This window comes from Annulohypoxylon maeteangense (genome assembly GCF_022496945.1).
Source record: "Annulohypoxylon maeteangense strain CBS 123835 unplaced genomic scaffold GGS22scaffold_40, whole genome shotgun sequence".
Lineage (NCBI taxonomy): Eukaryota > Fungi > Ascomycota > Sordariomycetes > Xylariales > Hypoxylaceae > Annulohypoxylon > Annulohypoxylon maeteangense.
In genome coordinates, this window is record NW_025953287.1 from 52,566 (window position 1) to 68,259 (window position 15,694).

The following is a 15,694-nucleotide window of genomic DNA, read 5'->3' on the forward strand; positions in this document are numbered from 1 at the left end:
TTAATGTGAAAGTAAAAGATCCTGAACATCCTTAACATCCCCCGAATATCTTTAGTGGAGAATCCGAGCCCACAAGGAACTCCTCCGATACCACAAATCATGTAAGACAGGTTCCGACTACTATAAGCATATTTGTTGTAACACTGCTGCAGCAATGGATCGCTTTAAAAAGAAGCGTGGGGGACAGCTATTCGCCTTTTCTTGCTTCTATCCTTCCCACCTTGCCACACACTCCACATCTGCCTTATGAACCGCTCACCTACTAGATAAAATCTATCTGGTTTACCTTTGTCATATTCTCATTCCAATACGCTTTCGTGGAATAAGGAATATCTTAAGAAACATTATGACGGGTAATTGAGAGGTATTTCCTAGAATTTTTTTGCTTGAGTTCTTTAGACTTGAATGTGCCAAGGCACACTGTTTGTCATTGGCGCTTTAGTTGCAAGGGGAACCGAAAATGAATTGCGACGGTACATGCTAAACATGGATATCATGTATCTATACCCAATAGCTAGAAGATCAATATCATTTAAGGAAACGACGTTTCCTTCGGTGGATAGGTAGATAACATTTATTTTCGTGTGAATACATAGGAGGTAGGTAAGATACCTAGTAGTTTTTATGGCTAGGAAGATCGTGAAGAGCATTTATCATTGTCAATCGCATCGTACAATACATCAAATAGAAGAGAGTTCGAGAATTACACGCTATGGCTACCTAGGTAGGTACCTAGTTAAACTCGGCACCATTATACTCGGGAACGCTAGAGTTTGACACCATCTTGGGAACATATAGGTATTAATTACTTGATGTTACATAATTCCAACTAAATCAGTACTTGTATTTCTCGCATGAGTACATACAAATGTGCCAAGCCTATGTAGGAACAAAAGTAGCCGGGTACGTAAGTGGTAGAAAGTGTGATAGAGAAGAAGACAAAATGTGGAACTCGTCATCGAAGCATTTCCCTTTCGGGTAAGCTTTGTTAATCGATAACAGACCGGCGGTGTAGTGGATCCCCTAATTTTGAAGATTGGGACTGTGTTGCCATGTGTTTTGAGAAATAAAGTAAGTACTTGACTAAAGCACGGAATAACGAGTACACAGATGTACACGCTACTAGGTACCTACTAGGTAGGCATTGAAATACTGAAATTTCTCTCTACACCGATGGTAATAAATCCCCACCTCCCCCCTTTACACCTACGACCAACTCTTCCAACATTTCTTTCTCCCCCAACTCCCTTTTGCGTGTTGGTCTACGACGGCCTAGCGGTTCAACTTGCCAATTCAACTTTGACCGCCCGAATTAGCCATCATACGAGACTATTCAAGAGCTTGTCACCTATAACTCGACTCAACTCGAGCTAGCTTCCTGATATAGTTGAGGCCGATCTCGCCTACCTAGGTACGCTTACAACTGCGAAATTATCTCAACTACCTAACCAACCTTACCTTTCTCCTGGATTTATCGACGGCACAAACCTGTAATTCTTTCACTTTGCCATAGTCCTAGCTTTAGATAGTCGAGGACGAATGGTAATAGTATCCTTGACAGGCATATTAGGTATGAGAAAAAAAGTTATTTTTTGGCTCAGGTCTCTAGATTATCTTGCTGTCTTCCCAGCCTCACACCGTGCGTGAGGCTAGAGGATGAACGATTGTCCTTCTTTAAAGACAGAATGGAAGATCCGTGCTAATATACATTCACCTTAGATTATAGACCGAACGTAATTACAAGTTGACCGTTGCCAATGCCTTCGCGGTAGTGCTGTCATGATTGCCTCTACATTTCTCCCCTCCCGCTTTCGCGGTGAGCAACCGAGCGATACCCCCGTCTTACCATCTAAGACAAACAAGAGAGTTACACCAATACTCCAATTTTTCTCCAAGATAGCTTGTTTACACCCAATACATACCATCGTCATCGTTGCCTTGATAGCGAGCACGACATATGTCGGTGTCGTCAAGGAAAGCCTTTTAGATGTCACGAGAATCGCGAGAAACACCGATTGGTCTTCCTTAGTCGAGGGTAGTAGAAGCTTACGAACCGGTCCCGAGACTTCGTGGAGATGGCAGAGCTACGATGCCGATTCAACCACTCTTAAAGACGCCGAACACCTAGCTCTGGTCACTCTGGTCTTTCCGGAGTCGTCCGAAGATGCGCCTCAGACCGCGCCGCTGCCTCACATCGTCCCGCTACCCCAGAACCTGTCCATCTCGCATCTGCCGTCCACCCCGAACCCGCTGACCGCCTATTCCCAAGACAGCGCTCTCGCGTTTGCCGTAAAGTACAGCGAAGCCGCGGAATTCCTCGCGGCCGCACAGGAGATCCCTAACGATGTGCCCGGACAAGAGTCGCGCGAGACCGAACTCGGCAAGCAAGAGCAGAAAATGTGGATCATGAAGGTTGCCAAGGGCTACACCAGAAGCAGCGTCGTCAGATGGGTTCACAATGCCTGGATCGAGTTCCTCGACTTGATCAAGAACGCCGAGACCCTGGATATTATCATCATGGTTCTTGGATATCTATCTATGCACCTCACCTTCGTGTCGCTCTTCCTGTCCATGAGGAAGATGGGATCCAACGTCTGGCTCGCCATTAGCGTGCTGTTCTCCTCTACCTTCGCTTTCCTATTCGGCCTTAATGTCACCACCAAACTCGGTGTTCCCGTCAGCATGGTCCTGCTTTCCGAAGGCTTACCTTTTCTCGTCGTGACTATCGGCTTCGAGAAGAACATCGCCTTGACGCGAGCTGTCCTGTCTCACGCACTCGAGCACCGCAAGCCTGACGAAGACGAAAGGAAAGAAGGCAAGTCCAAGAAATTCCTGGCCTCTGACAGCATTATCCAGTACGCCGTGCAGCGCGCAATCAGGGATAAGGGATACGACATCGTCCGAGACTACGTCATAGAGATTTTGATACTTGTTGCAGGAGCCGCTTCTGGTGTGCAGGGTGGTCTGCAGCAATTCTGCTTCTTGGCTGCCTGGATCCTCTTCTTTGACTGCATCTTGCTCTTTACCTTCTATACTGCCATCCTGTGTATCAAGCTTGAGGTGAACCGTATTCGTCGCCACGTCGAGATGCGGAGAGCCTTGGAGGACGACGGCGTCAGTCGTCGTGTCGCAGAGAACGTCGCTAAGAGTAATGACTGGCCTCGACAAGGCGGCAAGGGTTTGTCCGACGAGCCCCTCTTCGGCAAGGACCTCGAGAGCAGCAGCGTTCCCAAGTTCAAGTTCTGGATGGTTGTCGGCTTCCTCGCCATCAACGTCGCAAACATCTGTACCATCCCTTTTAGAACTTCTGACATTTCCAGCATCTCTTCCTGGGCTGGAGGGTTGGGAGGCGTAGTTAGCTCGCCGCCCCTGGATCCTTTCAAGGTCGCTTCTAACGGACTCGACGAAATCCTCTTCAACGCGAAGAGCCATTCGGCGCCGACTATCGTAACTATCCTGACCCCTATCAAGTACGAGCTGGAGTTCCCCTCAATCCACTATGCCGAACCGCCTCTAGGTTCCCTCGACGGGCATTACGGCAAAGGCGGTAGCTATTCGCAGCTGCACGGCTACGGCGTGGGAGGACGCATGGTCGGCAGCCTCCTGACGAGTCTAGAGGATCCTATCCTATCCAAGTGGATCGTCGTCGCTCTAGCCATGAGCGTCGCCCTCAACGGCTACCTCTTTAATGTAGCTAGGTGGGGAATCAGGGATCCTAACCTGCCCGACCACCCCATCGACCCCGAAGAGCTTGCCGATGCCGAGAGATTCAACGACACCCAGTCCGCCACCCTCCCTCTCGGAGAGATTCAACCTAAGCAAGAGCCAATCGTACCGGATAGGCCGATCACTCCTGCTTATACCGACGACGAAAGTAGTCAGCCCGCCCCCGTCTCCCAGCCGTCAAAGGTGCCGACTGTACGGAGGAGCCAGGCCGAGCTCGAGAAGATGCTGGCTGCGAAGCGAATCCACGAAATGTCTGACGAAGACGTCGTCTCCCTTTCTCTCAAAGGCAAGATCCCCGGTTACGCTTTAGAGAAGAGCCTGAAAGACTGCACACGAGCTGTCAAAATTCGTCGTAGCATTATCTCCCGAACCAAAGCAACTGCGGATGTCACCGGCCTCCTCGATCGATCCAAGCTCCCATATGAAAACTACAACTGGGAACAGGTCCTCGGCGCCTGTTGCGAGAACGTCATTGGTTATATGCCGATCCCCGTCGGCGTGGCTGGACCGCTAGTCATCGACGGCCAGAGCTATTTCATCCCCATGGCCACTACCGAAGGTGTGCTTGTCGCTAGCACGAGCCGCGGCTGCAAGGCGATCAACTCGGGCGGCGGTGCCGTCACGGTTTTGACCAGCGACGGGATGACGCGTGGCCCTTGCGTACAATTCGAGACTCTCGAACGTGCCGGCGCCGCAAAACTTTGGATCGATTCTGAAGTTGGTCAATCTGTCATGAAGAAGGCGTTCAACTCTACTTCGAGGTTTGCCCGGCTACAGACAATGAAGACCGCGCTCGCGGGTACCAACCTCTACATCCGGTTCAAGACGACCACGGGCGATGCCATGGGAATGAACATGATTTCGAAGGGTGTCGAGCACGCGTTAAACGTTATGGTTAGCGAGGGTGGCTTTGAGGATATGGTAATCGTTTCGGTGTCTGGAAACTACTGTATCGACAAGAAAGCAGCGGCTATTAACTGGATCGACGGCCGAGGCAAGGGCATCGTTGCCGAAGCCATCATCCCCGGTGACGTGGTGAAGGCGGTTCTTAAGACCGACGTCGATAGCCTCGTCGAGCTCAACACGGCTAAGAATTTTATCGGATCCGCCATGGCTGCCTCTATCGGAGGATTTAACGCCCACGCAGCCAATATCGTCGCCGCCGTCTTCCTCGCCACCGGACAAGACCCGGCCCAAGTTGTGGAGAGTGCTAACTGTATCACCATCATGAAGAAGTAAGTCTTATGTTTTACGAGCCTTGTGTTGACCCTGATCGTTTCGTATGCTAACTCGCCGAAAGCCTACGCGGGTCATTGCAAATATCTGTATCTATGCCGTCTATTGAAGTTGGTACGCTCGGCGGCGGCACTATCCTAGAACCCCAGGCTGCCATGCTCGATATGCTGGGCGTCAGAGGTTCCCACCCAACTAACCCTGGCGATAACGCGCGTCGCCTTGCCCGCATCGTCGGAGCGTCGGTCCTTGCCGGAGAATTGTCCCTCTGCAGCGCCCTTGCCGCCGGCCATCTAGTCAGGGCTCACATGGCACACAATCGCTCCGCACCTCCAACCCGCAGCACCACGCCGGCTCCTATGACACCGGTCGGATTATCAATGACGGCCAAGAGCGCCGCCGCCGTCGACCGAGCAGCCGCGTCAAAACGATAAACTATTTCATATATTTCTTCGTTTCTGTGTGTGACTTAACTTTTGGGGTTACAACATCCGATGATGACTCGTTCTGTTTAGAAGATAATGATACATTGTGATAGGCGTTCGATGGGTTCGCGTTCGGGTTTTGTTCCGCGCGAAAGTTGCAAAGACCACTAGGCAGGTATTTTGCAAGAGGTGTCGAGGGAAGTCGGTTGGGAATTCGTCACGTTATGCACAGTTTCTGTTCATCCCATTCTTGAGAGACGAATAAGAGCATGTTAAGCAGTATAAGCATAGGCAAGCGATTGCGGGCGTAGAATAACTTTAGTAGAAAGGTGCTTCTTCATAGATTCCCGAAAAAAAGAAACATGGAGTTCGTATACAGCTGCTAGCGACACTCGGCCGTCAGGGGTTTTTGCTGGGATGGGAGTATCGGTAGAATACCCTTGGGCTAACTGTCGCTTAGTATAGATAATAAAGTCATTGATAAACAACTGCTATTTCTCTATGATTAATATTAAACTATAATTTCGGTATATGCTATCAGGTATTTAACAGAAATAGTTGTGAGGACTTTAGTAATTTGACGAGAATACCTACCTAGGTAGGTAGATACTGAAATATCGTCACCGGTCCTTGCTAGTCTCCTAGCTCATGCAGAACCACGGATTACGACCTTGCCCTTTACACGCCCCGTCTTCAATTTCTCAAATGCCTTCGGCGCATCCTCGTGTTGGAACACTTCGTCAATCACCGCCTTCACTTTGCCTTCCTCGAACCATTTTGCGATCTGCTCAAGATCCTTATGACTGTTCTTCGTAATGTAAAATTCCAACTTTCTCTTTCCTCCTCCCAGAAATGAAGGCCGCAATTGTCTCGATGTTACATTCGCCACGCCACCTAATGACATCTCAACGGTGACTTGCATGAATTTGCCTTCAGGAAGTAGGTAATGATCGGCCGCCTTGTACAGATCCGCAGGTGTACTTCCGATGTTGTCGACCGCTAGCTTGAAAACCTGTCCCTTCGCCTTTAGGGCTTCGCTCACGTTCTCCTTCGTGTAGTCAATGACCTCATCAGCCCCAAGCTTGCGAACTAGTTCCTCGTTCTTCGCCGAGCAGCTCGTCGTCACGTGGCACCCGACCGCCTTCGCAAACTGGATCCCGAATGACCCGGTCCCGCCACTACCACCGTTGATGAATACCTTGTCCCCGGCCTTGACGTTGGGTACGATGCATTGAAAAGCCGTCAGCCCAGCCGTCCCTATCGTGCTCGCGTCCTCGAGGGACACGCCCTCCGGTACGAGCGCTATGCCTTCGGCCTTCGCAGGCACGTACTCGCCCAGCGTACCATACTTGTTCGGCTCAATTCTCCCAAATACCTTGTCACCGGCGCTGTAGCCGGTCACCGCAGAACCCACCGCGGCCACAACACCTGCGAAATCGAGGCCTGGGGAGGCGGGCGTGCAGACGATGAGGCGGGATAGGAGGCCGAGCTCCGGTAACTTGTAGTCCACAGGGTTGAGGGAGCTGGAGTGCACCTTCACGAGGACGACGTCTTTTGGCAGAGCTTCGGGGAATGGGGCCGATGCATCGGAGACGAGCTTGAGATTCTTCTCGACGCCCCCGGCGGCAGAGGTGTAGACCCAAGCTTTCATAGTTTTGGGATTGTCAGACATGTTTCTGAGCCTTCGTGTACGTACTTAGTTCAGCGAGAAATTTTCATTGCAGAGAAGAAACAGGAATTGGGTTTTTCGGATTGGACCTCGGCTTAAGTACCTATTTACGTACTGCATAGGAACTTACGAATATAGTCTGCCTAGTATGCGGGCTAGGAATTTAGAGCAAAGGCTAGATCCTTGGCGAAGAATCTTGGAGAAGATTAATTATTAATGTATGCATGTGTATGTCAGGTTACTATCATCAATGATGGTGTGTTTCACATATTCTAAGATGAGCTTCTAATGTACGTTGAATGACGTCAGGATACAATTAGCCAATCCATCGAACCGCCCTTAATACTTCTTAGATAACACCATTGAACCTTCGATGTTACATACCTAGGTACCTATCTCTCGGTCTCATTCGTCGCTTACGACAACCACCATTTTCGCGCCGCCCCCACCTGATTCGAGTATCTCATGAACTGCGCGTATATCTTCGAGTTTGAATTCTCTCATCGGAATCCTCAGCTTTCCGGTCTCGATATCATGGATTAATTCTTCCCACGGCAAGGCCATAAAATCATCCGGACCGCCTCCGTAGGCGCACAGTCGTACACGATTAGGTAGGTCACCCATCGGGGTAAACTTCTCCATCTCCCATTCGCCGCCTTGGAGTCCCGTCATGCACACAGTCCCTTTTGGAACCGCGCACTTGATAGAGTCTCGGAGGGTAGTCGTGCCAGTTAGTTCAAGAATTTTGTCAAAACCACCCTCAGCATTACGGGATACCTCTCTCGCGATATTGCCGTCGTCGACGAAAAATTCGGTAGCACCGTTCTGGCGTAACAGTTCTCCGCGTTCCGCATCTCGAGACGTTGCTCCGATACGGATCGCACCGATCTTGCGAGCTAGCTGCAGGGCACAAAGCCCGATCGAGCTGGTGGCCCCCCGGACGAGTAGACTTTCGCCCTGTTTCAGGTCCAAGCCGGCGACTAAGGAGCCCCAGGTAGTCTGAAGCATCTCTGGCAACGCGGCTAAAGTACCGACAGAAAGATTGGTCTCCGGAATGGGGCGGACGTTAGCCTCGGAAACGCACGTGTATTCGGCATAAGAGCCCGGGATCTGCCGGCCGAGGCCACCCATACAAGTGGCTACGCGGGTTCCGATGGCATGCCTCGGGGGGTTGGACTCAGCAGTTTCCGCTGTGGGGTATCCCGCAACTACTCCGACGCATTCGATCCCGATAATTCTAGGGAATTCTACGCCCGGCGAGTGACCTTGGCGCGTGAACATTTCTGTTCTCTGGTTAGAGCCGGGGTGCTTACACTACGGCACATATACGCGGATGGGTCGGACGTGGAAGACTGACCAGCTCGGTTTATGCCGAACCCTAAAACCCTGATCAGCACTTGGCTTGGCTGCGGTGTCGGCAGCGGTACGTCTTGAATCTCCATGATGGAAGCTGGTCCGGTAGCGGTGCAAATTACCGCGCGCATCGTTTTTGGTGGGGCGGATTGCATCTTGGTTACTCTACTCACATACGACTTTTCGTAGGATGATGATTATGATAGCGTCGATTCTGCGCCCAGGGGCTCGGGCTTAAGAAGTATTACCTCAATTACTTAAGCTGTTAGGTAAGCTGATCTTGTTATCTGATCCTTTTCATCTTTTTGGGGGGAGTTCCCTTTGTTTTTTTTATTTTTTCTTTTTATTTTTCTTTTTATTTTTTTTACACATTATGTACGTCCTTTACTTATTAGGGTAATACGCAAATGAGTTACATAGTGTAACGATGTGAAGTCGTGCTCTGGTGTTGCTCCGAGTCCTGACCCGCGCCGCCTACCAGTCGTTGTCGAGATATGGGACGACTACCGAGGTTGGGTATTTTTCGGTACTTTCCTCCGCACCATCGTAACACCCGGATGGAATGCTATCGTGAGCTGGTATGTGCTTCGTACGTATTGAACCTACTCGTAGAAAAGGTTGGTGTAGAGGGGAGCGGACCATCCGAATATGGGACTTCATGCATATGGAATCTCAAGTAAGCATGAAATGTGAATTTAACATTTCCACGCTGTCTGTCTCTTGACTTACTCGTGTTATCCAAATATTTTAAGATAGCCTCAATTTGAAAATGATTACTAGTATGCTCGTCATGTATGATTGCTTAGGGCGTTCTAGTTCCGTAGACAACAAGGTGGCAGGGTGGGTTTGAATATATTAACCCGGTTATGGTGGGTTTAGTGAGGTTTAGGCCGAGTCTTCATTGTAATACGTCCGAGCTTACGGATTTAAAGCGGTGAAAGAACGAGTGACGTTACTATAACCGGCAGGTCAGGGGGATGTTCAATGCCCCGCGTCTAACCATTTCGCCATGTTGCCATATACCACTTTTCAAGCTCACGCAATTATTCCCGTTTCTTAAAAATCATATCCTAAAACTCTTTTCCTGTCCTTGCCGCTGTTGTTGGTTACCATCCTCCTACCAAAGGTCCTGGGCTAGAGCTTGCAGCCTGTCTCTTTCTGGGTAGATCGCATAATATCGAAGAGTATTAGACGAGACGCGCAGCTTGTATAGGAAACCCTTGATAACCAAGGTTACGATCCAAGACGATCCAGGTTAGATTATCTTTGACATAAAAGGGTCCACACTATTTCCGGGTGAGTCAATACATATTATGTATGTAACTAGTACATAGAAAGCCGAGCAGTCCTAAACTCAGCCCTGTCCCCGTAGGATTTTCCTAAATAATAGCCTGGGCAATTATTTCGAGCCAGGCTCTCAATGGCTTCTTTTTGTCTTGGTTCTTCTATCTTGACGAGATTTACCTCACTTCTTCCCGGTCTTAAGCCTCAACGCTTAACTTTTGAACCTCCCGCCGCCAAAGGTTGCTAATTAAGAAGATATAAAGTGAGGGACAGAGTCCGTGGTTTGCTTTTCCTCGGCAGGTAAGACAATACCTCCAATTCTCTCAGCCCTATGCGCATCGCGTCAAAGCCCGGAGAGTTGCCCGCGGATCTCCCGCATAATGTCTAGCACATCTTCCGCTTCTTTCGCCCACGCCAATTCCACTCCGGCTCAAATGGATTCCCCATCCCGCTCGTCGCCGAACGACAACTCTATCAACTCGCCCGCCGCAACGTCGACGCCACAAGACCATGCGCCGACACCAAGCGCCTTATCCTCGGCTACTTCCATAGCCGCCGGCGCTCCTCATCCCACCACCTTCACACCGTCGGGACCGATCTCGCTCGACCCCTCTACTACGCCCTCATCCGCGCTCAATCCCCGCAGCTGCGTGACATGCCGCCGACGGAAGGTCAGGTGTGATAAATTTATGCCTTGCGGCAATTGTCGCAAAGCACAAATCCAATGCGTCTTCCCGGCTCCGGGCCGAGCCCCTCGGCGGCCGCGCGCAAAAGACCCGAATGCCCCGCCGAAGCAGACGAGCGAGCGCGAGATCGAACTCATGAAGCGCTTGCGGAAGCTCGAGAGTATCGTGGAGGATCTGAGCGGCCAGATCGAGGTCGAGACCGCGAGACACCCCTCTAGTGGTGGCTCGCCCGAGGCCGCGATGGACAGCACCCCGCAAGAGAGGGAGCGGCGAAGGCAGAGCGGTTTCATATACAGCGAGAACCTCCCAGGCGGCTACCCGCCGGCGGATTACTCGAAACTCGGCCGCTCCCAGACCGGCGACTCCGGGGGTCCTGGGACGAAGAGCCCGGCCGGGGAAGTTAATAAGTCCTTCGGGAGGCTGGTTCTAAACGAGAAGGGGAAGACGCGGTACGTGAGCAGCGCGTTCTGGTCTAAGATAAATGACGAGGTATGCGACTTTATATGTTTTTGAGATCCGAGTAGGTAGGCGAACGAGGGATTAACGAGACGCTGAACAGATCAACCAGCTGCGGACAGAGACTGAGCAGCTCAGCGACGAAGACACCGACGGCTCGGACGACGGCAGCAGTCCCGGAATATTTAACCCGTACCCGGATCAGGTCGATCATCATGGGTTCGTACTCGGCTACAGCTCCTCCAACGTCGATCTTCGCAAATTGCACCCCCTGCCGTCCCAGATACCTTTCATATGGCAAGTTTACCAAGAGAACGTCGACCCTCTGGTCAAAATATTACACGTGCCATCCACAAACAAGATTATCCGCGAGCTGAGAAGTAATATGAACGATATCTCGCCGGGGATGGAGGCCCTCATGTTCGCTATATACTACGCCTCGATCACGTCCATGGGAGACGACGAGGTACGAGATCTACGCGATAGCTGACTATGGGGCATAGGGCTGACTACGAGATTTGCTTAGGTCAAGATAAACTTCGGCGCCGACAAAGGACAGCTTATAAACAAGTACCGCTTCGCTACCGAGCAAGCTCTCGCGAAAGCCAACTTTCTCGTCACATCAGAACTGGTAGTCGTGCAGGCCTTCACCCTCTTCCTTGTACTCGTACGGCGGTACGACGACACTAGATTCGCTTGGACGCTCACAGGCCTCGCGATCAGAATATCCCAGTCGCTGGGAATTCACCGCGAGGGGACCAAGTTCGACGACCTAAGCCCCTTCGACGTGGATATGAGACGTCGGCTGTGGTGGGCGATATGCATCCTCGATCTTAGGTCGGCGGAAGATCAAGGCACGGAGCTAACGATCGCGGAGCGCACATACGACACGCAATTCCCGCTGAACGTCAACGACGCCGACATAAGTCCCGAGATGACGGAGTTCCCGGAAGAGAAGACGGGGCCTACGGACGTGACATTCTGTCTTATCCGCTACGAGATATGCGCCTTGTCTAGGAAGATACATTTCGCCACAAACGGGATGGCCCCCTGCCACGGCCGGAGCACGGAAGCGGAACGAGACAATATGCTTCTCGAATGCTACGAACGCATAGAGAAGAAATACCTCAAGACATGCGGAGATAAAGATGTGGACGTGCTGCATTGGGTCGCCGCCATGATCGCGCGGCTTATCATGGCTAAGATGAGACTAATTATCTACCAGCCTATGCTGCTCCACTCGACCGGCCAGGCGCTTAATAAAGACGTGCGGCATCGCTTATTCATGGCTTCTCTGGAGGTTGTCGAATATACCAAGGTCTTGAACCTAGAGCCCCGCTGTCAGCAGTGGCGCTGGCTCTTCCAAACATACGCCCAGTGGCACGCCGTGGCTTATCTCCTATTAGAGACGTGCAGATTACCTTGGACGGCGTCGCTCGAGCGCGCTTGGATCGTGCTCAACGCCGTATTCCAAACCCCAGACGCGGCCGAGCGCGCCAGGCCAGGAGTTTGGGTTCCTCTTCGCAAGCTCATGACGCAGGCCAAGCGCCATAGGGAGGAAGAGGTGAAGCGGTTAAGAGCAGATCCCGAAGCCGCACAGCAGCTCGACATCGACGAGCAGAAGCAATTGCAACCTGATAACTTCAAACACCTATCGAGCTCCGTAAGAAGCTCCCTCGCCCAAGACCAGTGGCGGAAGCTTGTCGGGGTCAAGGGTCCCGAGAAACCCGTCTTCACCCTCGCTAGCGTCACGAACGCTTGCCCGCCGACGGAGGTCAAACCAGAGAGCAAAGAAGTCCTTCAGCAACAAACAAGTGTCGGCGAACCCGAGCCCGAGATGCAGTACGTCGACCACCTGATGTCTCAGCCGTATCTCGACTCGCAAGACCTCTTCTCCGTAGCCTTTCCTAGCAATCAGGTATATATGACCGAAGGGGGCGCCCAACCACCGGGCAATTCCCGTCCGGCTCCGCCCGCTCCCACTGGAACATTTGAAACGCCCGGTAGCAGCGCTTACGGCGCCGCCGCGGCCCCCCCTCAACAAAACTTCCTCGAGGATAATCCGCCGCCTTGGCTTTGGTCCGATAATTGGGCCAACGGTCCCGCAAACAATACGACGGCGAATACGGCCACACCAAGGACCGAGGATCAAGACGTCGACATGGACGCAGAAGAGGGGTTCAACTGGCAAACTTGGGTGGACAACGGGCTCGCGATGGGTCGGGTCGGTTTCATGGGAGGGATTTGATATAAGTAGCGCGAATGATAAACGAATCACCTTTTCATGGGCGGCATTCATTTGAGCATCATGGATGGAAGGGCATATACCGATTTTAGATCGGAATACGGAGGAGGATTAAGCAATGTCTTCGTTTGAGGACAGTCGATTCTGCCCACCCGCTGCTAAAGAGCGGCTGCAGGGCCAATGATAAGCTACACATGGGATGAGACTACGGGAGATGAAGATGAGACACAAGATGGAGAGAGATGGACGAGAACAATGTCATAGCACGGCGTTACTGCAATCCGGTGTGTATATACGGATACCCGGTTCTTATTTAGACCATAATATGCCATGTATGATATACCACATATGATTAGAACATCACCATTGCATTATCACGCCCCAATGGCGGATGTCGTGTACTTCCCATTTTGGGTTTACGCGCTTACGGCACATCTTGTTCATGATGCTGTCCAACCTCATGAAAACTTCGTGGCCGACGTCGACGGCAGTATTTGTTATCTTATCAATAGATGAGGCAGCACTTCTAAGGCCAACTGATCAAGAATTCCCTCATAAACGGGTTCAATCAATTAAATCGACCCCCTGCTACGCGCTAAGAGTGAATCTGGTAAAATGTATTCCCGCCAGGGGTCTAGGATTTGTAAGCTACGTTGAATGATGATGTATAAACTCGCCGAATCCGCGATTACATCATCCCATGAACGGATAGAATGTCTACGCCGATTGAAGTGGGCAAGCACATATATATCTGGTTACCAATTGTTCTGATGTTTAAATGCTAAGACTACCTACTCAGCCAACTTTGATTCTAATAAAACGAGGCTCAAATGTAGATAGGTTTGGAAAATTCCTCCCGACAACATCTCATAATGTCACATAACGTGTTAATCACTGGTGGATCTGGGTATCTCGGGGGCACGCTCCTCGCTCGCATGGGCGGCGCAAATCTACCTCCTTACGGAAAGTTGTACGCTTCGGCGCGGACGGCAGAGCAAGCAGATAGCCTTCGACAATACGGAGCGCAGCCCCTGTCCTTCAACTTGAAGGATGAAACCGAAATATGGGCTTCCATTGTCGAGAACGAAATAACAGTGGTTTACTATATGATCGATGCGATCTCTTACGACCCTCCATTGTTCTTCATTAAGGCGCTCGCTGAGGTGAAAAGAAGAACTGGACAAACGGTTCACTTCCTTCACGTATGCTATGGAGACGGACTCTAGTCAAATCCCAAACAACCATGGCGGAAATAAGAACTGACTTTCAAATCATGTTCTAGACTACGGGAGCGAAGCTCTTTTCTAGTCACGCAGGCGCCCCGACTGATCGTCCGCTATTAGATACCGATCCTAAGCTCTACGATATCCAGATGTCTCAACGTGCAAAGTTGGGTCCAATCCAAGAAGTATACTGAACTTTGATTTACTCCTTTCGTTAATTTCAAAACACTAAACATTACGTAGGCCGTCAACAACAGTTGCGCAGTAATAGAGCAAGCCGAACGGCACGGCGTGAGAAGTTATATCTTCGTCCCTTGCATCGTGTGTAAGTCATCCTCTTGCCGCGGAAGAAAATTTGACATCGAGAAATTACGAGAAGGCGCAAATCGTATCCCGATATTCTCGTCCCCAGTCTAGGTCACGGTAACTGTATACCTAAATATACGCGCTATCCACTCCGACACTTTTCTACCGAGATTACTGGCGTTTTAGTAATCGGGACCATACCTACCTACTTACTAACTACCGCTATTTTTATATATAGATGGGAAGAGCGAAGGGTTCGGCGAACCTATCGCGACGTTAAGACAGATTGTCAATGTCGTACAAGCAGCAAAGGCGTTGAAACGTGTATACCGTGTTGACCCTGACCGTCCGGTACGCTGATGACCCCTTTTATATTGTGACCCTCACTGAGTTAGAGTAATGTAAACTAACTACGAAGGAACATAGACATGGCCGGTCTGTCATGTAGTAGACAACACTGGGGTATACATAGAGTTGCTGCGGAAGATTCTAGTAAACGGGAACCCTAGCCATGGTAAAAACGGCTATTATCTGGCTTCTTCGGGAAGCATCGCAGTAAGCACAGTTCCAATTCCACCCACTGTTCAAAAAGCTCCCTAAAGCCTAAGCCTACTCTTATCCACGGCTTTGCTAACATACGTACGATATAGTGGGATGATCTATACGATGCTGTGGGCGTAGCTCTCGCTAAACGTGATATCGTGAGCGACGAAAAGGTGGAAACGGCGAACGACCAAATCCTGGAGAAAATGGGGGCCGCACTAGGTCGCCCGAAGGAATTCGTGCCCCTTCAATTAGGTGGATGGTGAGTTTGGCCATGGGTACATAACTATTGCCCTTTGAACTCATCTGACTTGGGTGCCCGAAAATAGGTGTACATTCACGGCCCGCCGCGCCGAAGAAGAGCTTGGATGGAAGCCCATCTTTAACCCGCAGCATATATTAGAGACTGTTGACGCCGAAGTTGAACGAATTCTTTTCCATATGACATAATAGGGTTAGGGTTAGGGTTAGGGTTAGGGTTAGGGTTAGGGTTAGGGTTAGGGTTAGGGTTAGGGTTAGGGTTAGGGTTAGGGTTAGGGTTAGGG

The 15,694-nt window shown here is 50.8% G+C and overlaps 5 protein-coding genes across 5 annotated transcripts; 3 read left to right on the forward strand and 2 right to left on the reverse strand.

The window, feature by feature from the left end:
- Positions 1-1,074: 1,074 nt before the first annotated feature.
- GGS22DRAFT_176711 (3-hydroxy-3-methylglutaryl-CoA reductase) lies at positions 1,075-5,874 on the forward strand. The gene is made up of 3 exons (XM_047963445.1): positions 1,075-1,570; positions 1,720-4,961; positions 5,027-5,874. The coding sequence occupies exons 2-3, from the start codon at positions 1,780-1,782 to the stop codon at positions 5,391-5,393; spliced, it is 3,549 nt and encodes a 1,182-aa protein (XP_047813654.1). The 5' UTR covers positions 1,075-1,570; positions 1,720-1,779; the 3' UTR covers positions 5,394-5,874.
- A 36-nt stretch (positions 5,875-5,910) lies between these two features.
- On the reverse strand, positions 5,911-7,255 carry GGS22DRAFT_176712 (reticulon-4-interacting protein 1, mitochondrial precursor). The gene has a single exon (XM_047963446.1). The coding sequence runs from the start codon at positions 7,054-7,056 to the stop codon at positions 6,031-6,033; it is 1,026 nt and encodes a 341-aa protein (XP_047813655.1). The 5' UTR covers positions 7,057-7,255; the 3' UTR covers positions 5,911-6,030.
- Positions 7,256-7,334: 79 nt separating this feature from the next.
- On the reverse strand, positions 7,335-8,592 carry GGS22DRAFT_176713 (putative zinc-binding oxidoreductase). Its single transcript, XM_047963447.1, has 2 exons — positions 8,411-8,592; positions 7,335-8,336 (listed from the first exon to the last, which is right to left on the reverse strand). Exons 1-2 carry the CDS (start codon positions 8,559-8,561, stop codon positions 7,459-7,461), a joined length of 1,029 nt encoding a protein of 342 aa, XP_047813656.1. The 5' UTR covers positions 8,562-8,592; the 3' UTR covers positions 7,335-7,458.
- Positions 8,593-9,821: 1,229 nt separating this feature from the next.
- On the forward strand, positions 9,822-13,244 carry GGS22DRAFT_113326 (fungal-specific transcription factor domain-containing protein). Its single transcript, XM_047958013.1, has 3 exons — positions 9,822-10,865; positions 10,936-11,298; positions 11,359-13,244. Exons 1-3 carry the CDS (start codon positions 10,071-10,073, stop codon positions 13,078-13,080), a joined length of 2,880 nt encoding a protein of 959 aa, XP_047813657.1. The 5' UTR covers positions 9,822-10,070; the 3' UTR covers positions 13,081-13,244.
- Positions 13,245-13,815: 571 nt separating this feature from the next.
- On the forward strand, positions 13,816-15,599 carry GGS22DRAFT_198856 (NAD(P)-binding protein; the record flags this gene model as incomplete). Its single annotated transcript, XM_047966198.1, has 7 exons — positions 13,816-14,279; positions 14,360-14,485; positions 14,544-14,625; positions 14,845-14,957; positions 15,033-15,161; positions 15,257-15,411; positions 15,479-15,599. Exons 1-7 carry the CDS (start codon positions 13,950-13,952, stop codon positions 15,597-15,599), a joined length of 1,056 nt encoding a protein of 351 aa, XP_047813658.1. The 5' UTR covers positions 13,816-13,949.
- Positions 15,600-15,694: the final 95 nt, after the last annotated feature.

What these genes read in the sequence shown, in the direction of transcription:
- GGS22DRAFT_176713 (XM_047963447.1), bottom strand. Translation starts at nt 8,561, where the DNA reads ATGCAATCCGCCCCACCAAAAACGATGCGCGCGGTAATTTGCACCGCT. An exon ending in GTTCGGCATAAACCGAGCTG is followed by an intron (nt 8,337 to 8,410) that starts GTCAGTCTTCCA and finishes ACCAGAGAACAG; the next exon opens with AAATGTTCACGCGCCAAGGT.
- GGS22DRAFT_176711 (XM_047963445.1), top strand. Translation starts at nt 1,780, where the DNA reads ATGATTGCCTCTACATTTCTCCCCTCCCGCTTTCGCGGTGAGCAACCG. An exon ending in TGTATCACCATCATGAAGAA is followed by an intron (nt 4,962 to 5,026) that starts GTAAGTCTTATG and finishes ACTCGCCGAAAG; the next exon opens with CCTACGCGGGTCATTGCAAA.
- GGS22DRAFT_113326 (XM_047958013.1), top strand. Translation starts at nt 10,071, where the DNA reads ATGTCTAGCACATCTTCCGCTTCTTTCGCCCACGCCAATTCCACTCCG. An exon ending in GGTCTAAGATAAATGACGAG is followed by an intron (nt 10,866 to 10,935) that starts GTATGCGACTTT and finishes GACGCTGAACAG; the next exon opens with ATCAACCAGCTGCGGACAGA. An exon ending in CGTCCATGGGAGACGACGAG is followed by an intron (nt 11,299 to 11,358) that starts GTACGAGATCTA and finishes AGATTTGCTTAG; the next exon opens with GTCAAGATAAACTTCGGCGC.
- GGS22DRAFT_176712 (XM_047963446.1), bottom strand. Translation starts at nt 7,056, where the DNA reads ATGTCTGACAATCCCAAAACTATGAAAGCTTGGGTCTACACCTCTGCC.